General features: G+C 36.1%; 2 protein-coding genes across 3 annotated transcripts in view; one reads left to right on the forward strand and one right to left on the reverse strand.

Moving 5' to 3' along the window:
• rpl35 (ribosomal protein L35) overlaps positions 1-27,292 on the reverse strand; it is a 518,047-nt gene that overhangs the window by 372,604 nt on the left and 118,151 nt on the right. The gene's annotated exons all lie outside the window — the stretch shown is intronic.
• Positions 1-27,292, forward strand: part of col5a1 (procollagen, type V, alpha 1) — a 106,149-nt gene that overhangs the window by 29,342 nt on the left and 49,515 nt on the right. For both annotated transcript variants that reach the window (XM_051877826.1, XM_051877827.1), the window contains exons 3-8: positions 2,557-2,770; positions 4,446-4,608; positions 18,390-18,521; positions 23,505-23,621; positions 25,033-25,614; positions 26,158-26,583. In XM_051877826.1, the coding sequence (XP_051733786.1) occupies positions 2,557-2,770; positions 4,446-4,608; positions 18,390-18,521; positions 23,505-23,621; positions 25,033-25,614; positions 26,158-26,583 (1,634 nt within the window). The remainder of the gene's footprint in view (positions 1-2,556; positions 2,771-4,445; positions 4,609-18,389; positions 18,522-23,504; positions 23,622-25,032; positions 25,615-26,157; positions 26,584-27,292) is intronic.

Genomic DNA, 27,292 nt, shown 5'->3' on the forward strand with positions numbered 1-27,292 from the left:
CTTAATGTTAACAAAATGAAAGCACAAATGAAACTCTTCTTTATTGAACGGTTCAGATTATTAACATTTTAAAGATATTTCAGAAATCTGTGCTGATCAGACCTCAAATAACCTCATTCATTTTTTTGTAAATTACAATGAAACAATTCAGATAAGCAGTGTTTTGCATGAATTACAAGTTTAAAAGTTTAAATAACAATTGTGAGAGATGCAGGACATGTAGAAAAGAGTCTTAGGACCCTATCATAGACCTGCCGCAATGCGGCAACTGAAATAGACGGAAATAGAATATTTGTTTTGTTATTTAAAGAGCGCGTTAGTAATATGCACCTATATGCGGGTGCACAACGCGCATACACTCTGCTTAATACACACACAGTGACACGCAGCAGCACACAAACATGCCAAATATTAAAAATAAAAGGATTACAATGTAACAATGATTATTATTATGTGCATAAAAATAAAAATGCTTTGGTGGAATCCGGCTTTTCCTTACTAGAGAAGTGTTCAGGTTTTCCGCTTGCAAATTCCGCCATGTAAATAGCGAATCCGCCATGGCACGAGCGCAACTGGGTTTTAAAGGGAATAGGAGATGAGACTCTGGTTGGTTTATTGCATGTTACGGCCAAAGCACACCCATGACTCATTAAGAGAATAGGGACAACCCTTTTAGACAATGTGCCGGGCGCCCCGACAATTTTTCCCATCCTTAAACTAGCAAAAGTGGATTCGGACACGCCCTAAGCGCACTTGCGCCGTGTGCTTTAGACCATGTGCTTAGATCATTAAAATAGGGGCCTTAGTGTCTGCACAATTTAAAAAAATAAAGGTTCTTTATTGGCATCTTTAGTTCCATGAAGAACCTTTAGCCGTTAACTTTTTTTTTATAGTGAGAAAATGTTCTTTAGTTTTTTAAAATGTTCTTCAATCTAAGAAAGAAATCTGTTCACTTAAAGGTTCTTTGAGGAGCCAAAAATGGTTCTTCTATGGCATCGCTGCGAAAACCCAGTTTTAGAACCTTTTTTTAAAGGGTTTTAATGGTGTGACTTGAGCAGAATCACATCTGAAGACTCAAAAAATATCTCCAGACATAAACAAAGGACAAAAAGGAGGAGTTAGACATGGAGACAAGATCCCAGAAAAGCCGTCTTAAGTCTTTGAGGCAGGGTTATAGTAACATGTTCTCTCCAAACCATTAGAAACTTTATGAAGTCCAGTAATGACTCTAAACTTGTGCAGTTGATTAAAGCGTTTCCACGCAATGGTGTAAACACACTGAACACAGGACCAATCGTCAGGTGTGTTTATTGCACAGATGTATGGATGCTTTGTCTGTTGGATGACTGGAAAACTCACTTCCTGTCCAACCAGCCCAGATTTTCCCAGAGGTTTGGCGGTGGGCATCTGTTTGGCACATGTCGTGTGTGTGCACACAAGAGAAGTCATGTCTGTTTTTCCCATTTTAGAAAGAGACTGTTTAATTTCACAATTTTTTCCTTCTCTTTCTTTGTTTTTTTTTGTTTTTTTTGAAGTCTGACTTGACTTAAAGTCTTAAAGGGATAGTTCACCAAAAATGAAAATTCTGTCATTGTTTACTCAAAAAGTGCCATGAAACTCTCAAGTCTTGTTTGCTGTCAGGTTCAGATTCAAATATGTTATCAGGTTTAATGACAAATGAGACACGAGAGCTAAGATATACTCTTTTTTAAAGTAAATAACATTACATTTTGGTGTTAAATACACAATACCGTTCAAAGTTTTGGCGTCTGTAAGATTTTTTTTGTATGAGAAAGTTGAAAAGAACAGCATTTATTTGAAATATAAATCTTTTGTAACATTATAAATGAATTAACTGTCACTTTTGATCAATTTAATGCATCCTTGTTGAATGAAAGTATTCATTTCTTTAAAAAAACTTCTTCAGAAGAAGAATATAATGCACAAATCATACATTTATGATACTAATGATGCTTTACTGGCATTGACAGCTCTAGCCACCAAGAGTCAACTTCTTGTTTTATGTTCCTCATAAGAAAGTAAGTTGTACTTTGGAGTGACATGATGGTGAGTAAACAAATGACAGAATGTTCATTTTCAGTGAGCTGTTCCTTTAATTATGTTGTTCATATATTTTTCTCTCTGTTTGTACTGGTGATTCTCTCTCTCTGTTTGTTCTCTCCACCTCTTTCTGCTAGATGAATTAGAGTAATAAAATGTCTCTTAGGGAACAGCTGTTCTCCTCATTACTCTCTCCATCTCTCTCGCTCTCTCTACTCTCTCCCAGTAGATCCAAGACTCTTATCAACACAGACACACACACAGACTGAGACTGTTACAGAGTTTCCCAAAGATGTGCCAAGTTCCCCATGAGATCCAACCATTTTCCATTCTGCTCTTATCCGTGTCAAATACTTTGTCTATGTTACCTGACAGCATCTGTCCGCTCAGAGACGTGATGTAATGCTCTGTTGCGCACCGTTCTCAGTTTTTCGATCCCAGAAAACCCCACAAAACCCATTTGATTTCCAAGTATAACACCGTCTCTCTCTTTAGCGTCTGTATTTCCTGAGGACTTCTCCATCTTGGCGACGGTGAGGCCAAATAAAGGCAGTCAGTCCTTCCTGCTGTCGGTGTATAATGAACAGGGCATCCAGCAACTCGGTCTGGAAGTGGGACGCTCTCCTGTCTTCCTGTACGAGGATCACCTGGGCAAACCCGGCCCGGAGGACTACCCGCTCTTCAGAGGGGTCAACTTGGCAGACGGAAAGTAAGACACTCGCACAAGCTGTATATTAATCATGAAATATGTTCGGTGACTTTGTTGCATTATGCAACAGTTTTTCTTGACACTGGAAACTTCAGGACCAGTTACGTAATGTCTGGTTATGATTCAGTGTGTTTTATTATTAGCTTTGATGTGCGACATATGTAATCTGTCTCACTGGTGCAAAGCCAACACCTGCACAGGTGAGCAGACACAGGTGTAACATCCTATATAACCACGTAAACATTGAAAAATCACACATATACATGCATATTATATGGAAAACTTTGGGTGGATAGATAGACAGGTGGATAGATAGATAGATAGATAGATAGATAGATAGATAGATAGATAGATAGACAGACAGATAGACAGACAGACAGATGGACAGACAGATGGACAGAAAGGCAGACACAGATATAGATAGATTATTAGCTTTGATGTGTGACATATGTAATCTGTCTCACTGGTGTAAAGCCAACACCTGCACAGGTGAGCAGGCACAGGTGTAACATCCTATATAACCATGTAAACATTGAAAAATCACACATATACATGCATATATTATGGAAAACTTTGGGTGGATTGTTAGATAGATAGATAGATAGATAGATAGACAGACAGACAGACAGACAGACAGATAGATAGATAGATAGATAGATAGATAGATAGATAGACGGACAGACAGACAGATGGATAGATGGACAGATAGACAGATGGACAGAAAGACAGATAGATAGACAGACAGACATGTGGATAGACAGACAGACATGTAGATAGATAGATAGACAGACAGACAGACAGACAGACAGGTGGATAGATAGATAGACAGACAGACAGACAGATAGATAGATAGATAGATAGATAGATAGATAGATAGATAGATAGATAGACAGACATGTGGATAGACAGACAGACATGTGGATAGATAGATAGATAGACAGACAGACAGACAGATAGATAGATAGACAGACAGACAGGTGGATAGATAGACAGACAGATAGACAGATAGACAGACAGACAGGTGGATAGATAGACAGACAGACAGACAGATAGATATATAGATAGATAGATAGATAGATAGATAGATAGATAGACAGATAGACAGACAGACAGACACACAGACAGATAGATAGACAGACAAACAGACGGATAGATAGATAAACAGACAGACAGACAGGTGGATAGATAGACAGACAGATAGATAGATAGATAGATAGATAGACAGACAGACAGACAGACAGACAGACAGACAGATAGATAGACAGACAGACAGACAGACAGACAGATAGACAGACAGACAGACAGATGGATAGATAGACAGAGACAGACAGGAGGATAGATAGATAGACAGACAGACAGACAAACATATAGATAGATATATAGACAGACAGACAGACGGATAGATAGATAGATAGATAGATAGACAGACAGACAGACAGACATATAGATAGACAGACAGACAGACAGACGGATAGATAGATAGATAGATAGACAGACAGACAGACAGACAGATAGATAGATAGACAGACAGACAGACGGATAGATAGACAGAGACAGACAGACAGACATATAGATAGATAGATAGATAGATAGATAGACAGACAGACAGACAGACAGACAGACAGACAGACCGCGATCACTCTATAACCCTCATTTGTGTGTGTGTGTTACTCAGGTGGCATCGTTTGGCAATCAGCGTTCACAAACAGAGCATTACTCTGGTTTTGGACTGTAAGAAAAAGGTGACACGGACACTATCCAGAAGCCCTCACCCCATCATCGACACCAAAGGCATCGTGGTCTTCGGAACGCGTATCCTGGACGAGGAGGTCTTTGAGGTATGGAGGAACTCTACAAGCTGTTTTTAAACCATTGAAACTGTCAAGTATGTCTCAATTAAGTATCAGCTTTGTCTCTGGTGTTTTTCCATTACTAAAATGCTAAAAAATTATTGGAAAAAAAAAAAGGTTGACATAGATATTGAGTAAAAGGCTATAAAATGGATCTCATATCATTTGGTCTTATCTGACGAGAAATATTTGAGTTTATATTGCTATTGCAGACTTGGTGAAGCCCAGTTTGAGTCATTGTTGAGATTTCTCCTGAAACTAGAAATCTTTCTCTCTTAAGAAAAATCTGAGAAGCGGGAGACTCCAGTGAGCTGTGTTTCTTTGGTCTTGTTGATCAGTGTGTTCATGGTCTTTAGCAGGGGTCTGTGAATGTGTGTCTGTGGTCTTCACTGAGCGTTTAAGTATTTCAGCATCTCTCTGTGACTGTCAAGTGGAGATGTGAGAGAGCAACGTGGTTGTGTTTGTTTAGCACCTAGTTGTGGTTATGTAGTGCTAATGTAAGACTGTGCCACAAGGGTTTATAGACTGTCCTGTGTGCATGTGTGTGTAATGGTCAGGTCAAATTAGAGCGAATAAGGCATAACAAACACACACCTAAAGAGGTGCAAGTTGAAGAAAATTGCAGTATAGTAGAAGGAAAACAAGTTTTTACAGTTTTTTTCCTTCTACTAATGGTCAGGTCAACCATAAATGTTTAAAATAAGTATACAGTACCTTTAAAGTGTGGCTGTTCTTTTTATTTTTGGTCAGACTGTTTTGCTCAATGATGATGACCTATCATATGCATACTTTTTGTGAAGCATGTACACTAAAGGGACATGGTGATGGTAAAAAGAATGAAATGGGACGAAAAATTATTTCAATGCTTTTGCGTTTACTTGCAAAACTTTTGCGTTCTCCCTATAAACTTTGCATTTGCTCACAAAACTTTTACATTTCCCAGGAAATATGGAAATAATATGAGGAAAAACACAAAATTTCTGGGGGAACGCAAAAGTTTTGCGAGAGAATGCAAACGTTTTGCGAGAAAATGCAAACGTTTTGCGAGCTAACTCAAAGTTTCTGGTGGAATGCAATCATTTTGCGAGAGAACGCAAATGTGTTGCAAGAAAAACACAAATGTTATGCGAGCAAACAAAATTTTGGAGGGAACGCAAGCGTTTGGTGAGAAAACGTAAATGTTATGCGAACAAACGTAAAATTTTTGGGAGAACAAACGTTTGGCAAGAAAACACAAATGTTATGCGAACAAATGTAAAATATCTGGGGGAACACAAACGTTTGGAGAGAAAACGCAAATGTTATGCGAACAAATGTAAAATATCTGGGGGAACAAATGTTTGGAGAGAAAACGCAAATGTTATGCGAACAAACAAAATTTCTGGGGGAACAAACATTTGGCGAGAAAACGCAAATGTTATGCGAACAAACGTAACATTTGTGGGGGAACACAAATGTTTGGCAGAGAAACCGCAAATGCTATGTGAGCAAACTAAATTTTGGGAGCAACGCAAACATTTGGCAAGAAAACGCAAATGTTATGCGAACAAACGTAAAATTTCTGGGGGAACACAAATGTTTGTCGAGAAAACGCAAATGTTATGTGAACAAACGTAAAATTTCTGGGGGAACAAACATTTGGCGAGAAAATGCAAATGTTATGCGAACAAACGTAAAATTTTTGGGGAACAAACATTTAGAGAGAAAGGAGAGAAACGGAAATATTATGCAAGAAAACGCAAATGTTATGAGCAAACAAAATTTTGGGGGGAACGCAAACGTTTGGCGAGAAAACGCAAATGTTATGCGAACAAATGTAAAATTTTTGGGGAACAAACATTTAGAGAGAAAGGAGAGAAATGGAAATATTATGCAAGAAAATGCAAATGTTATGAGCAAACAAAATTTTGGGGGGAACGCAAACGTTTGGCGAGAAAACGCAAATGTTATGCGAACAAATGTAAAATTTTTGGGGAACAAACATTTAGAGAGAAAGCGCAAATGTTATGTGTTATGCGAACAAACGTAAAATTTCTGAGGGAACTCAAACTATTAGAGAGAAAATGCAAATGTTATGTGAGCAAACATAAAATTTCTGGGGGAACAAATGTTTGTCATGAAAACGCAAATGTTATGCGAACAAACGTAAAATTTCAGAGGGAACTCAAACATTTAGAGAGAAAATACAAATGTTATGTGAACAAACGTAAAATTTCTGGGGGAACAAACATTTGGCGAGAAAACGTAAATGTTATGCGAACAAACATAAAATTCCTGGGGGAACGCAAATGTTTTGCGAGAGAAGCAAATGTTTTGCAAAAAACGCAAATGTTTTGCAAACAAATACAACGTTTCTGGGGGAACGCAATAGTTTTGCGAGCAAACACAAAGTTATAGCTTTGAGTTTTGCAACTGAATGCAAAAGCATTGAAAAATCATTTTTCCTATTATCTCATTTTTTTCCCCTTCACTATGTCCCCTTAGGGCCTCCATAGTATGTAAACTTTGCACAGTATGCACATTGTCTGTATGCATAGATGGAATTACCCAGAAAACGTACTACATTTGCCAAAATGTGATGTATACAACCAGAGTACACTAGGTGGAATTCCATTTCCCACAATGCAATGTGCTTGACTTTTCATTTGCTTGATGAATGAACCAGAAGCGATGTCAGCAGTTGGATTAGACAGCCAAAAGTTAAGACATTTTTGCACAAAACTAGACAAAAATGAAAAATAGCAGTGAATATTTTATATTTCTTGGATGATGACTTCATGGCACTTGCTGAATTATATATACTCTGTAATGAAAGTTGCATATGAATGTAGTGAATGTCATTGCTTATACTCCTTTCATACTATTTAAAAAAAAAAAAGTAGGTAAAAAACATTTATAATGTAGTAAGCAATATGTTAGTGTTCTATTCGGAACATGTACAAATCCAAAACACCATAGCAACTGAATAGCAACGTTCTAATTGACCGTTCGCGAAGACCCGCCCCCTTTAGTTACTGTTGCTATGTCCGACAAGCCATGGCGCTCTCACGCCACGCATGTTCTCATGCAGTGAAAAATACAACGTGGAGCAAAGAGGAAGCTGACAACACGTCGACAGACAAGGCAGGGCAGGTTATTTTTGATATGAAACAAAGTCTCAAATTTCTAATTTTTAAAGAAATTTAAACAATAAATACCGTTTTGTGGCTCTTTAATATGTCGTAACAGATCGCTGTAGCGCCTCAGATCAAGCGGCTCATGAACCGATAATCTCTTAATTTATATCTTAAAATAAACATGAATGAACCACAGAAAGATGTCAGTACACATCATTTTTCAAGTTAAGTCCACCAACGGTAATCTACTAACTCCCCTGACAGCTTTGTCGGACAAAATGGCGGATTCTGCGTTATGATTGGTTAGATCGCCTGTCAATCAAACTCCCGGCGAAGGGTCAATTACTAATTTGAACATCTTAGCAGTGGCATAGCAACACCCTGACATTGTAGCAGAGAGTTTTGCATAAGAAAGCACAGCTGAATTTGTACATTGAATTAGTTTTTTTGTTCTCAGTGTGTCTTGATAGCAAAAACTGAAGGATTGTGGGATTGGAACAGTCCGTGAGTGGATGTGAGTCATTCAGAAGAACCGTAGGTAATGTTAGTGTTCATCCCGAGGGCTTTGACCGCAGACACACAGGGTTCGTGGAATGCTGATGTGTCTTTAAGGTTTGGTCTACCTTTCTGTTTGAAGTTGAAGTGTTTGGAGAAAATGGAAAGAGCCGTGTGTTTTTTTCCACAGAGCGAGACACCGAGTCACCACAGAACCTTAACCAAACCTCTGCCGTATACACACACCTACACACTGAAAACATATTTCATTTCAGAGTCTGCACATGTAATTCAATTCCCTTAAATGCTGACAAATTTCACTATGGACCTCTAAGATAAACAGAGAGAGAGAAGAGACGAAAGACAGAGAGGAATAATGGTGAATCTGAAAATCATATAGACATTGAACAAAAAGCATACACTAGATGGTGTGTTATTTTCATTTATCAATGCGGTTTAAATTTAGGTTTAAGTGCTTAAATTGTTTCTTAAAAAAATGAATAGAAAATATTGCATCCTTTAGAAGACATCACACATATTATCTCTGTTCCAAAACCTTGTGAGCTGCCTATTTAGACAGCATTTGCATTATTTTTAAAACTGTACTGTAGGTTGCAAAATGAAGCTGTCTTCTAAGATGTCTCATTTAGGCTGAAATCGACAGCATGTGTACTTTATAGAATAGACAATCCCAGAATGCACTTGGATGAGCTCACTAATTTCATTCAAGATGACACATAACAGACATTTTGACTATAAATATACTTAATTTGTATGCAATAATGGACAGTATTGATAAAAATAGTTCTGTTTAATTAAAATGCACCCAATATTTGTGTGTTTTATGTGTTTTTGCTTATTATTTTATGCTACTATCATCTTAACATCAAACTCTGTTGGAATCTATTGAAATCAGTTATAATATTCCAGTCGATAGTTTACATTTCTGAAATTATGACTTTATGGCACTCTCTGATTTAAATATACTATGTAGTGATGTAGCAACTGCTTACTGGAACACACTATATTTCTGTGTTCTATGTGTTTATTTTATGCTACCCTCATGTTAACTATGTTGGAATCAGTCGAGTGTCTTATGTGCTTCACATGAGAAGAACTATTTGTAGAGCGAGTTTCTGAAGAGAGTTCCAAATCAGACACTTATACGTTTCTGTTTCATTTATAATATTGTTTTAGAAAGTACGCACATATGTAGACAGGAGACAGCAGTGCAGATGTTTATCTTCAATCCCCTGCAGCATCATACTGTTATCAGTGTTAGGCTTGTATCAGATGGAAAAGTTTGCTTCATAACAGTGCATAAATATCTCACACTCATAGAGAGAAAAAGGTGATGTTTTTGTGGAAAGTTCTGGTCAGGATGAGGAGTTTGAGGCTCATGTCTCATGACATCATTGAGGGGGTTTCCACAGCACACGTACAGGTCAGCAGAAGTGCGTGTGTATGCGTGTGTGTGGTTCAGGTAAACCCTATGTTATGGGGACAGAATGCCCCCATAAAGATGGCAATATCTGAAATCCTTGTCTTTGTGAGGACATTTTTGGTCCCCATGAGGAAAACAGCTTATAAATCATAATAAGTGATGTTTTTTAAAGATGTAAAAATGCTGAAAGTTTTCTGTGATGGGTAGGTTTATGTTTAGGGGATGGACTATACAGTATAAACATCATTATGTCTAAAACTCAAAGTGTGTGTGTGAGAATCTCTCCCTTTGAGGTTGAAATCAGCATGATTCACGTCACTCTACGTCTGAAAGAGAAAATGAGAGAAAGAAAGATGTATAATGTTCAGAGTTTAAGATTTAAAGCAGGTAAAGCAAAAGGAGAACAGCAGTTTTGAAGGCAAGAGAGACGAAACTGCATTCACTAGACATTTAGCTTATATAATGTGATGCATTTCTGAGTGGAGCAAAATATTGTGTCGAAAATAAAGTAGGTGGGACTTGATATTATGCATCAGGATTTGATTGGCTTAAACATGTTAGGCTGAGATATGACTGGTTATTATTTTCCTGTATACAGTACTGTACAAAAGTATGTGGTCAGTAACTTTTATTCAATGCATTAAATTGATCAAAAGTGAAAGTAAAGACTTTTAAATTGTTAAAAAATATGTATATTTCAAATAAATGCTTTTTTGTTAATTAAAAAAAAAAAAACATATCAAAGTTTCCACAAAAAAATATTAAGCAGCACAACTGTTTTCAACATTGATAATAATCAGAAATGTTTCTTGAGCAGCAAATCAGCATATCAGAATGATTTCTGAAGGATCATGTGACACTGAAGACTGGAGTAATGATGCTGAAAATTCAGCTTTGATCACAGGAATAAATTACATTTTAAAATATGTTCAAATAGAAAACAATTATTTTAAATTGTAATAACATTTCACAATATTACTGTTTTTACTGTATTTTTAATCAAATAAATGCAGCCTTGGTGAGCTGAAGAGACTTAATTCAAAAACAAGAGCAATCTTACTAACTAGTGTATGTGACTTTTACATCAAAGACATAAAAAAGCTGTTTTAAAGGTAGAGAAATGATTAGGCAGTTTATTTATTGCAGTTTGGAGAAACTATTATGATTAAAAATATATATTTTTTTAAAATAACTATGTATGTCTAAATATTTTGCAGTTCCATTTGGTGCTGCATAAATCACACATTTAAGAATGCAGTCTCTATATGTAAATAGAATGAATAAACTTTCCCTGCATGAATGAGCAAGAACATTAAAGAAACATTAGAATGTTTGGTTCAGTAGTTACTCAAGAGTTCCAAATTAAACTTCATAATGGTTCCTAGTGAAAACACAGTCTAAATAATCCAGCATTCAATGCTGCATTTGAGGAAGCTGATCCTAAAAAGCCAAGAATCTTTTGCTGTAGGGCCGGAGATGTCATTATAATCAAATGGAGAAATGAAAGTGGAGGTGAGTGATGAGGAAAGGGAGAAATGAAGTAGATGGAGGGTTGGTGGACAAAAGGAACGTAGGGAAAATGCTGTGGTAGACATGCCTGTTGCTTTTGGCAAAGATCTTAAAGATCTCCAGACGCTGCCACTGTGTGTGTGTTCACGTCATTGGATGGTTTGGTTTCTGTGGTTGGGTGTTTTTTTTTTTTTTTTTTACTTTTGAGAATGGCCAGACACTGCCTGGATGTGTTTGTGGACGCGTCACACGTGTGCATGTGGCGATTATGGTCTTGATTTCGCCCAGATATTTAGTCGTTCTTGTGGTGACTTTCATGCTGCTTCATTAAAATCTTTTTGCAATCTCTCCCACTGCGAGTCCATGTTCTAATGCGGATCACATGTGGTCTGTTTCCCGTGTCCTGGGCTGATGAGGTCATAAGCAGCTCAGCTGCAATGATGTCATTTTTAAACAAACCTAATAAGTACAAGACCTCAAAAGCCTTGAAACTCCAGTTAAACTGGACAGTGTAGATGTGTGGGTAAAACTAACACAACCTGTCAAGAAGGTGTCTGAGTCTTATTTAACTCCAAAATCAGTAGAAATTAACCAGTTTTTAAGTATCATTAAGATGTTTTAGATTGTGTCATAAATTGTCATGAATGCATTTATTTAATTATTATTTATTTAATTATGTTTATTGTTTATTTAAGTATTTATATATCATTGTGGTATGTACTACCTTTAATTCATGCTGGACTATATATATATATATATATAATAAATTTTATATATTATTACAATATATATATATATATATAATATAATATATAATATAATAATATATATATATATAATTATATATAACAATTAGGTTTATAATTTATACATTTATAATTTTATATATTTGTCATTAGAATATATATATATATATATATATATATGCATATATATATTAGGGCTCTCAAGCAATTAAAATTATTAAAATTAGATTAAGTAATCTAGTAGTAATTAATTGAACATCAAATTTGGCTAAGACATTACCTCCAAAAGATAATTTAAAGTCATTATTGTGTTAAATGAGAAAAGCATCAAATAGACATTACAAAAAGTAGTTTTAGAAATAAATATTTTATTTGATTCAACGTAGAATTTATGACACAAACTTTTAGGCTACAATGGCTATTTTTTTAGAACCTGCATTTGAATTGTTATTAGATATATTAGATACAGACCAAAACAGTTTGGTTACCAGCATTCTTCAAAATATTGAGCGTGAGTAAATGTAAATAAACAGAATTTTCATTTTTGGGCAAACTATCCATGAAATTTGAAATGATGAAATGATACTCTGAATAAGAAAGTAAAACTGTAGGTGGCAGTAAATGTCTAAACAAGTCATTCAGTCATTCATTCATTTAATTTGTTCAAACAGCTGATTCATTCAGAAATGAAGTAAATGGCTCTCTTTATCAATGGGCCATTGAATCATTGGTTCACCCGATTGATTCGTTCAGAAACTAAACACCGCTGTGTGTTGCTCGGAGATGCACAACAGTTCTGCTCTGGCTTTACAGGTAATATTTTCATCTGAAAAAACAGCTAATGTGTGTAAACGCTATCACAATATTTACTTCTTATTTATTGAACTGTTGTATAAAATCAATATCACATTTGCTGTCGTGATATTTGGCATAAAAACAGCACTCGAGTCGTGATATTGCACTCGTTACTCGTGTGATATTGTATAACCATATCATATCAGTAGACTTTATGAGACAAAAAATCATACAGGGGCATTTTTACCCTGATATATATTGTGATTTTGGGCTGAAATGTGACATTTTCATGAGATTCACCTAATGTGTGTGTGAGAGAGCATGTTGTATGTGTGTTGAAACAAAATATTGCTGGACAGAACAAGGAATCGAGATGTTTTTAAGTACTGAAGGGAACGTGTTGTACTCTGGGCTCTCTACCAGAAAAGTTTGGGATCATTCCTCCATTTTTGCTAATTTGCAGCAGTGCTGTCTATCGCCCCCTTCTGTTGACTGCAGCCATGTGACACTAAATTTCGAAAAAGTTGTGGCGTTTTGAAGCGTGTAAACGTGTGTGTGTGTGTGTGTGCACAGTGTTTTGGCAGCATACATCGCCACAGGCAGCTGCTGAAACAGTTAGCTCGGGCTCCAGAGAGAGATGTGGGGAGTTTTGGCGAAAAAGGCGCTCGTATTTCAAAGTTGCTGACAATGCAATGTCTATTATTCTCTCTCTCTCTGTCCCACATTAATGTGATAAACTTCTTTCAGACACAGAAATCCCAGAATAGATCAGTTGTCTCTGTACACCTCTGTGTCCCTCTCACTCTTCTTCTGTTTCTCCTTTTCTCTTGCCTATTTTTCTGCTCTTCTCCTCTCATGCTATGCAAACAGAAATATTGTATGTTAAAATCTGGAGTCATGCAAAAAGTCCAAGGGTTCATTTTACAGACCTAGACCTGATTTATTCTGGTTTAAAATATTCAGATGACAGAGAAAAGAGTATTATTTCAGTTTGTGCTATTGTTAGATTATGAGCAGCGGAGGATGATTGTGATTAATCATAGATTCAAGGGAAAAGAGGATTTATGAAGAACTACATAATGTTTAAAAATGCCAAAAGTTTTATTTTAAGGTTAGGGCTCATCTGAATTTTTTTTTTTCTTTTTCTTTGGATGGTGTGAAATAGTGGTTCAATGAAAGTTGAAAAGTTGGTCTGTCACCATTGTGTCCACAGATATCCTGTAATTTGCTTTGTATAGGAGTGTCTGCTATAATTACAGCTCACTGATCTACAGTGATTATATTTAGTTTACATTAAGACTTGTCTTTGTGTGTTTTGGACCAGTTAAAAATGTTTGAAGTGTGTGTGGATTTAGGAAACTCTGGATTTTGGATCTGAACCTGGTGTCAAGTCCAAACACATGTTTACACTGGCAAACAATCCAGAGCAACAGCCAACTAGAGATGACTACAGTCATTGTTCCTACAGTAAAGCCTTTGGAAAATGTCACGAGTGACAAATAGAACAAAAACAGGGAATGAAACTAGGAAAGACACTGCTACTTACACTGTTTGGAGAAAGTGCTAATGCAAATATACTGTTCAGAAGTTTGGCGGTGGTAAAATTATTTGAAATAAGTCTCTTGTGCTCATTAAGACTGCATTTATTTGAAAATATTATAAAATCAGTAATATTGTGAAATATTATTATACATTTATACAATATTTTAAAATAGCTGAAAAGCTGAATTTACTCCAGTCTTCAGTGTCACATGATCCTTCATAAATCATTCTAATATGCTGATTTGCTGCTCAAGAAGCATTTTTATTATTATCAATTTTGACAACAGTTGGGCTGCTTAATATTTTTGTGTAAACCGTGATTTGTTCAGGATTCTTTGATGAATAGAATTTTCAAAAGAATATCATTTATTTAAAATAACATTACATTAAGTGTCTTTACTGTCACTTTTGACAATGTAATTCATCCTTGCTGAATAAGGAGTATTATTATTATTATTTTTTTTAATCTTATCTCAAACTCAGTATGCTAATAATATAATTATATAAATTAATAAAATAAATTAGTAATTTAATGATAATTCATTGATGATTTATCTTCCGTAGCCCATCCGTCTCACTGAAATAATTACTTAAAATGTGATTTTCTCATAGTGTAAAAAGGTTGCATTTGTTTATTAAAACAATTATGCTTTTTGGATTTCCCATGTTAAAGGGTTAGTTCCCCCAAATATGAAAATTCATTAATTACTCACCTTCATGTCATTCCAAACCCGTAAGACTTTCGTCCATCTTTGATGAAATCTGAGAGATGTCTGTCTATTCAAAAACTGCCTTTGTGACTACCACTTCTTGCTGAAGCTCAAACGTGCTGTGTAACACGAGAATCAACCTCATTGGTTCTTGCGGAAGCTCAAATGTGCTGCGTAACACGAGAATGAACCTCATTGGTTCTTGCAGAAGCTCAAACGTGCTGCGTAACACGAGAATGAACCTCATTGGTTCTTGCGGAAGCTCAAACGTGCTGCGTAACACGAGAATGAACCTCATTGGTTCTTGCGGAAGCTCAAACGTGATGCGTAACACGAGAATGAACCTCATTGGTTCTTGCGGAAGCTCAAACGTGCTGCGTAACACGATAATGAACCTCATTGGTTCTTGCGGAAGCTCAAACGTGATGCGTAACACAAGAATCAACCTCATTGGTTCTTGCGGAAGCTCAAACGTGCTGCGTAACACGATAATGAACCTCATTGGTTCTTGCGGAAGCTCAAATGTGATGCGTAACACGATAATGAACCTCATTGGTTCTTGCGGAAGCTCAAACGTGATGCGTAACACGAGAATGAACCTCATTGGTTCTTGCGGAAGCTCAAATGTGATGCGTAACACGAGAATGAACCTCATTGGTTCTTGCGGAAGCTCAAACGTGCTGCGTAACACGATAATGAACCTCATTGGTTCTTGCGGAAGCTCAAATGTGATGCGTAACACGATAATGAACCTCATTGGTTCTTGCGGAAGCTCAAATGTGATGCGTAACACGATAATGAACCTCATTGGTTCTTGCGGAAGCTCAAACATGATGCGTAACACGATAATGAACCTCATTGGTTCTTGCAGAAGCTCAAATGTGATGTGTAACACGAGAATCAACCTCACTGGTTCTTGCAGAAGCTCAAACGTGCTGCGTAACACGAGAATGAACCTCATTGGTTTTTGCACACATCAATCAAACATGCTTGAGCTTTTGTTTACCACAACTGATGTGTGAGTTGATGAATGTTTCTTCAAAAAATTTGGACTAAACCGCTCAATTCATATGGTTTAGTTTTATGATCTCTTTATGAACTTTTTGAAGCGTCAAAGTGGTAGTTTGCGTAGCTGTCAATGGAGGGACAGAAAGCTCTCAGATTTCATCAAAAATATCTTCATCTGTGTTCCAAAGATGAACGAAAGTCTTATGGGTTTGGAACAACATGACAGGATTTTCATTTTTGGGTTTTAACTAACCCTTTAAGTTATATGACCACTACGTAAACATAGTTGTTGTAACTAATGTATTTCGCTTAAAGTAAAATTTAAATCATCTTACCCTGCACCAAAGTTACTCTGAGAATTTTTTTTTACCCATAATTCTCTCTGTTATGTAATGTGTCCTCTAAAACTCAGTGTTCAGCTGTTTGGTCGACACTAGAAGCATTTTGTCTTCCAGTTTTCTCTGAGGATCATGTTCTGCAGCTCTTGTGTTTAGTGTGCCGATTCTGTCTGGTCGCAGCCAAATCTCCACACAGCCTGGAGAGCCTTCCGCACGTCTCTCTCTCTCTCTCTCTCTCTCTCTCTCTCTCTCTCTCTCTCTGTCTTGTTTTCTCATGATGATTTAAATCTCCTCCATTAGATAATGTGCGTGTGTGTGTGCGCTAGTCTCTTCATGTTTGACTCTAAACCCATGTCAGTTCCAGATATTCATCTTCCTGAGTTCACACTCCCTTTGCCCACATTTTCTCCGCCTGCTTGTACAAGTTTCCTTGGATTGCTGTGGGAAAAATGTGTATTTGAGTGTGTGTAACAAGGAAAAGTCAGCGATCAGACTGATATATGAATCTGACTGCTATAATAAATCAGTGTGGTAATTCGTGCACGTTTACAAACAGAGCTAAACAATACTATTTTTTGTAATGATGATGCAACTTTGGCTTTTGAAGAAATTTCGCTTTATTTATTTAACCCTCAAAACAAACAGTAAGAGACTAAAATGGGTCAAACGACATTATAACTAATTAAAACGATTATAGGCACATAAATTGAAAATCATTGACTATAACAGAAACAATTGCTGTTATAAACATAATCTAATAACAAGAATTAACAATAAACTAACACAGCAGTGCATCATGGCAAAACAAATGCCTCAGCTGATGCCACAATATTTTAATGTTTTTTATTATTTTATTAAAAAAACATTTATTAGAATTAAGCCCCTTTGTTAATGTTTGTCATAAAAACATCCAGACTGATTCAAACTCGTGAGTTTGTGAGTCTTTTTGACTGATTCAAAAGAGTCATTTGTTTGTGAGTCAAGTCATTTTTTATATATAGCTGGTGCTTTATAAAACACAGATGGTTTCAATGAAGCTTTACATTAACGAACAGGAAAATAACAGTGTTACTGTAGTAAAATCCATCAATTATGAAACAAATTCTGAAGCTGTACAAAAGAATGAATTAGAATCAGATAATACCAGTCATGACTGAAAGTTTTGTGTGCGTGTGTGTGTGTGCATGTGGGAACGAGAAAGAAAAGCTCTCAAATGATAGTAATTTAGGGTTAGTGGTTTATTGTTTTGCAGTGAATACATATTGTAAAGTCAGTATAACACAAAATTACCTTTTCAAATGGTAAGGGAATGTTTCTGCCTCAGTGTGTGTGTGTGTAAGTGTACAGGTGCTGGCTATTGTGCCCTAATTCAATTGGACAGTTTTGGCGTCTGCTCAGGTTCTGACTCAACTCTCTCCTCCCAGACTGTGACCCACTTTTACTGTGTGTGTGTCTGTCTGTGTGTTTCCTGTCCTATTGCAACAGGTGTTTCATCCCTTTTCCATACTGTATTCATTATTTTTTTTTCCAAAAACCATGGTTATTGAATAAAAGGGTACAGCTGTTTTGCAGAAAGCCCAGCTATCTCTCCTGTTTCTGTGCGTGTTTTGAGTTTTGGATGAATTTGATGTGATTTTTTACATCCTGATTCATTTGAATGTCCAGCTCGTCCTGATTATGTGGTTGCTGTTTGTCAATTCTTTATGCATTGGTAATAAATAAATACATTGGTATAATAAATACATTATTAAAGTTATTATCAACTAGATTTTTTTAGGCATTTATTTGTATGCAGAGTCACAATGAGGCTTGTATGCTGTATAAAATACTGCTTTTTGTATGGTGCATTAAATGGACTGCACTTCAATCTATAACATTTTCATTTTCATTTGCCTCAAATAAAATTTGGCATTTCCTGTGGTCTATAGGGAGTAAAAATGTTGCTCTCTCTGCTGGTCCACTGCCTCATGTTTCCTTTTACATGCCCTAGATTAAGTATAAAGATATGTCAATCCTCTATATTTGTTCTTTTCAGAAGTTGTAATGGCTGATTTCTCTGTTTCCAGGGTGATATCCAGCAACTGATGATTGTATCGGACCATCGTGCTGCGTTTGACTACTGTGAGCACTACAGCCCCGACTGTGAGGTTTCTGTCCCTGAACAGCCCCAGAACCAAGATCCAAACACTGATGAATATGTAAGTTCATATACTTCCTCCAGTATTCCCTTTAGAGATTGAAGAGCGTGTTTTCAGTCCAATGTTTTTTTTCAGGGGAGACGCTTTGCTTGCTATGATATGGAATATCTGTTTAAGTGTTAGTAGGATCTGATTTCACAGATAAGTTTGTTTCTGAATATAAAAATTTCAATACAATGTAAAGTATTTGCTCTGGCACTTGTTTTTCAATGATTTTGTTCGGTTGTTGTGCTTGTTGCTGTCATCAGTTGCTGCTGTACAAGCAGGATGTGGCGGTTAGTCGATGTGGTATTTGTCCCACCTCTCCTTCACTGAAATTAGACGGCTGGGTACAAAGTGACAGTGATGACCCCTGCTTTTTACCCAAAGTTGAACAACTCACTGCGTCTCAAAATAAATAAATGAATTAATAGATGATCAGTGCCTCGTCACGCTGCTGCCGTTTTTAATACTCTCCCATTGAAAACAATTGCAAAAATACGCTTAGCCTTTGGTGGACACATGGCCTAAGGACGTCCCAGAATCCTTGGCATTCTGTTCAGCCCAGTCTGAACAAAACCAAAGCAAAACAGAGACCAGTTTCTTATAGCTCGAGCAATGATCTTTTCGCCTCAGATCAGCTTAAATGAAGTCAAGAACATCTTGTTGAGTGTTTGGACAGCCGAAGCACTTTTAAATCTTAATCCTGTGAAAATAAAACCATCACATCAGCCAAGCACTTAGCATTAATCCCTAGCCATGGCAGTTTTCATAACAGATATGTTTTGACCGGAGGTCATATTGGTGAGCAGTTAATGTCACTAAGAACTTAATTTATAACTGTAAATGATTTATTATTAGTGCAAGTACTGCTCAAGTTTTCTTAAGAAATCTGGTTTTGATGTTACAGTTGGCATATCTGACAGCACAAAGCACTGACTATTTATACATTTATTCAGTTTTTATTCAGTCTTTGGAATGAGAAACAAATTAAAATGGAGTAATAATACCTGCCCACACTTGTGTGTGTGTGTAAGTTTAAGGAATATAAATTCTTTATAGCTCTTTCCATTCCATCGGAAAAGACCCAGCTGCAGGCAGTGTAGAATGTATTTTTCCGACCGAATGGATGACCTCATCAGTCAGAGAAAGAACGAGCGAGAGAGTGATAGAGGGAGGAAATGAGCAGGTCTCAGCCTGTAGAGCGTTTGAGCTCTGTATTGCTGACATATTGTATTAATAATATGTAAAAAAATGTAAGGAACAGACATTGTTTTGTCACAAAATAAAATGCTAAGATCATATTTGACTCATTCTGGTAGAAATAACATAAATGTAAAATGCAAAAAAAAAAAAAAAAAAGTCTATTTTGTCAACAATGGACCATATGCACAAACTTCCGCAATAATATAAGCCAGCTGGAAAACTTCCGGTGAAATGTCACTTGTTGTGTGTCGGTATCTTCAATGTCCTGAGGTAGCTTTAACAACATCAGTAGTGTAATACTTATAGTTTATAATCAAAATATAGTCACTTAAATAGTCAGGCCTAGCATTAATTTAGTTATTCAAATGACACGTCTCAGTGTTCCTCATCGGTAAAATTCAATTCGACCATCAGTTTTCACACTTTCGTTTCACAACATACTGTAAATTAAAGATTTATTGTGCACTTTATTTGGATTCATTGAATAAAATGTGAGATTTTACAAGTGTGCCAAAATCATTGAGCTTCCGCAGCACTGACTGACAGCTTCTGTGATTATGAGAGCGGGGAGAGCGCGGTGCTCGCTTTCTGTGTAATTCATTCACAAGAAAAGTTATTGTTTTTCATGAGATTTTGTGAGTACTTCATACTTCACCTTGACAAAATGTATTTTTAAACCTAGTGATTTTATAATGTTTAATATTTATTCAAAAGCGAAACAGAGTGAAAAAACTATTACAGGAAATTACTAATATGAGTAATTTCCAATAAATGCTCCTCTGCCACCATCTGCTGGTTATAGTGGTAATTAATGTCTTTTTTATTTTTAAATAAAATGTTGGATTTCCTACATCTTCAAATGTTCAGTTTTACAAATGGGGGCAATCTCAGAAGGATGAACAAATAATGTTTTTGGTCATCACATTAAAAATAACATTTGAAGTGGTCGAAAAATGTTGCATGTGAATCTAATTACAGACACTGCGTTTCTTATTCAAACGTTCCCATTAACTTTGTCTTTATTGCAATGAATAAAACTGGTTTATTGGCAAATTACGCAAGTGTGATAATGGAATATAAATACAGCATTAAAAAGTCAACCATTGATGGTTTTGTGTTGATGTACAGCGAGTGACAGCTAACAGTTCCCATGGAAATGCATAAGCTGGCTTAACGAAAACCGTGCATATGGTCAATTAGGAGTATATTAACAAAAATTACACACTTTTTATTTCATGGGGACAGTCGAGTGTTCATACTCAGTCTCTGTCCATCTGGGTTCACTCAGATGCCAATATCCTTTGAGCGGTACGAAGAGAGGAAGAGAAGGCATTAAATGAAAGATTGAGAGATTTAGCATGTGAAATATATGAGAAAATAGTTTAAGCTGAGTAACACGGAGATGACCAACCGTTTTCAATTGATTCTCTATGGGAGCTAAGCAAAAGGCGCGCTCAAGGGAATTGTGGGATTGACTGCTTGTGAAAGCTTCAAAACATGTGGAGAAGTGCTGAATTGAATGCAAATGAGAGGCGAAAAATATAATTTCGCCTAATAGTGTTGGAGTTTCTGGTGGATTTGATGCTTGAATCACACAGTTATAAATTACTATATTTAATTCCAGTTTATTCAGGCTGGGTAATAAAAATGTATTCATTTGATTGCATTTGGAAATGTTTTACCATAATTCTGCATATATGCATCCACCCTGAAAATCATACCCATGACCTTGCCGTTGCTAGCGCAATGCTCTACCATTCGATATTCAGGAACATAAATGAACAAAAATGAACAAAATTAAACCACAGCTGTCAGTAATCTTTATAAAAGGGAGAAGCTTTCTATCGGAAAACTGTTGTGGCCCACATATGGTAAAGTTATCTCTGAGTTATGTCTGTAAAAAGAAATGACATGCATGTGAATGCAGCATGTGGGCATTTTCAGCCATGCATGGACTTTTACATCTTTCAGGGCTTTGATGTCAGTGTGTTGGCACGGAAACGACCCTCTGCTGACCTCATGTTCACCTTTTTTTCATGTCTGTGTGTGTCAGGAGCTGTAAATCTGAGTGTGGGGCATTAGTAGGGGGCGATATGAAAGAAAAAACCCCTGCACCTTTGACCAGTCCTTCAAAGGCCAAGTCTATCGCTTAAATATCAGTGAAACCTCTTTACAGATTAAAACATAATGAGTTATCCATTGCTAATGTGTGGGAATTAGGGAGAGGCAGAACGGTGCATCTGAGCGAGAGGTCGCCGAGCGGCTGGAATTCCTCACATTCTTCTCTTTCTCGCTAGATAAGAGAGAACATGGATTTCCGCTGGACTCAATCGGAGGGAATCCCTCTTTTCCTTTACTCTTTCTTCTCAGGGAATGTCAGTCTGTTAAATCAAGACCAGTATTGAATTGCTTAATTAGCATGCCATGAGTATAAGTTAACTTATGAATAAAAGAATGAAAAAAAATCTATATATATTTACTTGTTTTATATTCAGAATATTTATTGTTTTATTTTTAAATATATATGTACTGTATATGTATATTTATTTATTTAAAATATAATGTAATCTTTTTATGTAAATATAATAAATAATAAATATGTATATTTATTTATTTAAAAAATAATGTAAAGTTTTATATAAGTATAATAAATATAAATTATATATATATATATACACACTTACACACACATATATAAATATATTAGACAAAATATCAAATCATTTGTCCCACATCAAATATTGTGCTTTTTAAATATATTTATATATACTAGTTTTATATTCAGAATATTCAATGATTTATATTCAAATATATATACATATACTGTATATGTATATTTATTTATTTTAAAATATAGTGTAAAATATTTATATAAATATAATAAATAATAAAGTAAAATTGAAAGAAAATATAAAAGAAAAAATATCAAATAATTTGTCCCAGCTCACGTATTGAAGTGTCAAATATTGTAAATATTTATATATATATATATGTATATGCTAGTTTTATATTCAGAATATTCAATGCTTTTATTTAAATATATGTACACACACAAATATTTATATTAATATAATAAATAATAAATTAAATATTAAAGTTGTAAATATTGTGCTTTTAAAATATAATTATATTTATATATTACTTTTATATTCAACATATTCAATGTTTTATATTCAAATGTACATATATTTGCTCTCATTTGAATATTTTGAATATAAAATAAGCACTTATGGTTGTGCTCCTTTTTTAACAAATAATGTTAACATATGCTGCATTCACATCATGTCATAATTCCCATAATTACAGGATGTCAGTGCTTGAGAGACTCTTGAGAGACTCTACTGAACTCATTTTCATGTCCTCAGGCTCAGAAATAATTTGTTTTTTGCATTACTCAGATTGCCAAAATGGATCCATGTGCAGGTTTATATCTTTATGGGTAGTATGTGGTGTGACGTGCTATATTTCATCTGAAACTAGTTTAAACAGTATTTTTCTAACATAATTATCATGCATGCAGCTTAAATGATCTCATTCCAAGAGACTACAGTGCATGGAATATAGTCAACTACCCATATGCACTTGCAAAAGAACTAAGAAAGCTAAAAACGAATAAATTCATGCTTACACACTCTAGAATATTCATATTAGCAACTCTGTAATTCTATTGTGGTTTTCGTGTTTTAGAATAATTATCAGTGACTCTGTATCACATTTTTTTTTTTTTTTTGGAACACTGGTGATAATACAGTGTTTTACCATTTAATAACACTCAATATTCAACATTTTTCCCTTCAGAACATAGAGGAGGATAACTACTATTATGAATATCCCTACTATGAGGACATGGACCAGGAAAAAACAGGAGAAACGACAACCGATGAAACGACTGGAACCGAAACTGAAGACCTAACGGTCAGTGTTATTTTAGTATTATTTATGTACTATTTATAGTATTTATTAATATTTTGAATTAGCTTTTATTTATGTTCAGTTTTAATTTTAATTTTAGTTTGTCTTAGTAATTTTGTCATTTTTATTAGTTTTTGTTTTTGTTTAGCATTAATTAATTTTTTACTAATTTTAAGTACTTCAGCTTAGACCTATTTATTTCAGTTAGTTGTCAAGGCAACATTTCTAATTTTATTTTTTTAAATTTAGGTTTTCATCTAATATTTCTATATTTTATTTGTTTTATTTTAATTTATAAAAAATGAAAAAAATTCATAACAGTTAGGGCTGTGTGAAAATATATATTTTAATAAATTAAAATTCAATATCAGGGTTCATACAAGGTTCTTAAAACAAAGTCCCTTTAAGACAAGTCATTTCACTTGGCAGCCATCTTTGAAACGCCTCTCGGGCACAATAGGGGCTGGCTGCAGACTTAAGGGGCGAGTGTCTTTTAAATGGGAAACATCAAATTCTCCAAAGCTGTTCGCCAAGCTCTCGATTAAATTTCATATTTGAAATCACCAACGAAATCTGACAACAACTGCCTCATAAATTTTGTTTCTAAATGCTCGAATCATGACAATAAAAAGCCATTTTTCACGCTGGATCAAGCTAATGCGCATGCACAGTCCTAAGTGTGCGTCTCTATAGGAAGTGCACACCTGACTGTTTCTATAGGAACCGGAGCTTCTAATGGCCGCTGCAGTGATGCGATAACTTTACCAATTGGCAATTAGCTCTTATTTAGAAGACGGGACTTATTGCTTGTTGCACTTTCTCAAATTCAAAACAATACGAGTGACGCATCTTGTGTTATTCTATAGTCTTTGCTTAAAGTGCCTGAAGTACTTGAATTTGACATTTTGAAATGTAAGTCCTGAAAAGCTCTTTAAAACAGCTATATTTTTGAAGAGGTACTTGAGAAGTGCTTGAATTATTGAAAGACAATATAGGCTATGTGAAATTAGTGTTTAATTTTAATCTTTTCACACAAAATTAATGCTGCAGCCGGTCTGAAATAGATATATAGAGCATGATGCTGCTCATATATTTCAAAATATATGTTACAGCTTTCATTCTTCAGGTCAATCATATATTCATGGGGAAAAAAAATTGAAAGCGATATCTTTGTCATAGTATCCTTTCAATGGTTAAAGGGATTTCCCATGACTGACAGCGCTGGTCAATGGATTGATCTCTTTGACGTGAAGCGTCAGATTCAGCTTCACCCTGGAGCCGCTTTGCTTCTCAGTTGTGCCTTATAAGGATAGCTTATAACACATACCCAGAGCAGTGAAACCGAAATCGGGAAATCAGTGCCAATCTCCAGCCTGTCTATTCTAAAAAAGTGTCTGTTTACTGTGTTTACCAGGTGTCTGTTCCGGATAGCGGTCGCGTGGTTACCTCAGTTATCACTAGTGGAACAGGAGGCTCTAGCAGTTCGAGTAGCTCCTCCTCCTCTTCATCCTCTTCATCCTCCAGCTCGACCACCAATACTGGCGAGGACCCGTACGAGGGCTACGATGGATATGGAAAGGAATACGAAACATACTATGACGAGTCGACCTCACGGCCTGATGGCTCCCGGACCATCACGATCACTAGTACAGGCGCAAGTACTGGCGGAGAAGTAGATATTGGACTGGGTGAGGTGGATATGGGATTGGGAGGAGACCTGGACAGACGGATCATCACATCATCGTCTTCATCATCATCAGGAGGAGGAGGAAGTGGAAGAGTGCACTCAACTGTCACAATCATTAATGGAACCTCCGGCTCCGGCTCCAGCTCCAGCTCCAGCTCCAGCTCCAGCTCCGGTTCTGGCTCCAGTTCCAGAATCAGTACTGGCTCCAGCTCCGGTTCCGGTTCCGGCTCCAGTTCCAGAATCAGTATTGGCTCCGGCTCCAGCTCTGGAGTTAGTACTGGCTCCAGCTCTAGCTCTAGCTCTACCTCAGTGAGTTTGTTTTTTTATTGACTACATTTTTCAATCGTTTTCTATATGTTTTAAATGTCTTTCATATGTTTTGAAAGTTATGCTTATTACTGCAATTACTGCAGTGTTTAGTATAATAGTGTTTCAAGATTTTATTTTACTGAAGTGGATTTTACTCAAATCAGGGGTCCAGTCCACAGCCTGTGAAGAACATGTCCAGGTTATATCTCACCCCAGATTAAAAATAAAAAAACAAAAACAAATATACTGTAATTCTTTAAGAAAATATCTTAAATTTTGTTTAAAGAAAATAAAGCCTTTTTAGGACTATACAAATACATGTGCTTTATTGTCATAAAAATATATCTCAGATCAAAAACTATTGAACTAAAAATAGGCCAAAAAGTCATAGTTTTTTTGTTTTTGTTTTTGGGTTGACATCTAAGATGGACTTGCTTTTATAATACATTTCAAAATCGATAGATGGATGTACACACAGTGCACTAACACTGAGTTATTGATTGGTTATGATGTCTGATGGCTTGTGAATGTCTGTTTTTGCAGGTTGGTGGTGGTTATGATGATACCCAGTATGGTGAGGGTTATGATCTGACCTATGGTGAGGGATATGGAGAAGGATACGGAGAGGGAGATTATACCGTGGGAGGAGGCGGCGGCAGCAGCAGCACCAGAACTTCAGTTTCCGTAGGGGGCGGATCTGTTTCTGTTGGAGGCGGGTCTGTTTCTTCAAGCGGCTCAGTTGGGGGCGGATCCGTCAGTGCTGGGGCCAGCGCAGGGGCGGGGTCCGTTGCCACAGGAGGACAGGGAGGAATTGGTGGAGAAGCAGATTCCATCGATATTGACAAGTTTAAGGAGGAGTCTATCACGGATTACACCGATGCAGAACTGGAGAGCATGTATAATTATGAAGATCTATACCCAGAAGGCGACAAAGAGTTGCCTGCAGAGACCGTGGACACCTATGGACAGGTGAACTCCAGTTCCGCAAATGCAATGCAACATAAACGTTAGGGCTGGGTAAAAAATATTGATTTCTATATTTTAATCGATTCCCGAACGAACGAACTAATATCGACTCTTAAATCCCAAGAACTGATTAGTCAATTCTGTTTTCGGTTGATGAATGAACAGAACATTGTAATGCACCTCCCATCCAATAAATCACAATAAGCTTTTTATTACGAAATTCGGTGCTGTTTAATGTGGCATAACAGATCGCTGTAGAGAAGCGGCAGCGCGAAGCGCACATGAACCGATCCTCTCCTCCATTTTAATTCCAGTTACAGCGCGAAATAAACATGAATGAACATCTGAAGGTATGTTAAAAGATACAGTACAACTTACTGAAATCATGTCTCGTGTAATCGTTCAATCAGTGTTTCAACCGCGGAAAGGCGTCAATAAAACAGCTTACAAAATGTCACATAACATCACATTTACCTCAGAAAAACCATATTCAGTGACCATAAACTCGTTAGTCAGCTAGAATGAACCCAAGAGAGGAGCATTTTGTTAAATATATGCACCATATTACAGTACATATTCATTATCATTTTTAATGTTCTTCAATATTTAATGCATGTTTGAATAAACCCGTCAAGTTTTTATGACAGCCACCGTTTAAATGTTTATATTTCAAAAAATGAATCAGAGTAGAAATATAATTATGTGATTGTAA

This window comes from Ctenopharyngodon idella, chromosome 21 (genome assembly GCF_019924925.1).
Source record: "Ctenopharyngodon idella isolate HZGC_01 chromosome 21, HZGC01, whole genome shotgun sequence".
Taxonomy (NCBI): Eukaryota; Metazoa; Chordata; class Actinopteri; order Cypriniformes; family Xenocyprididae; genus Ctenopharyngodon; species Ctenopharyngodon idella.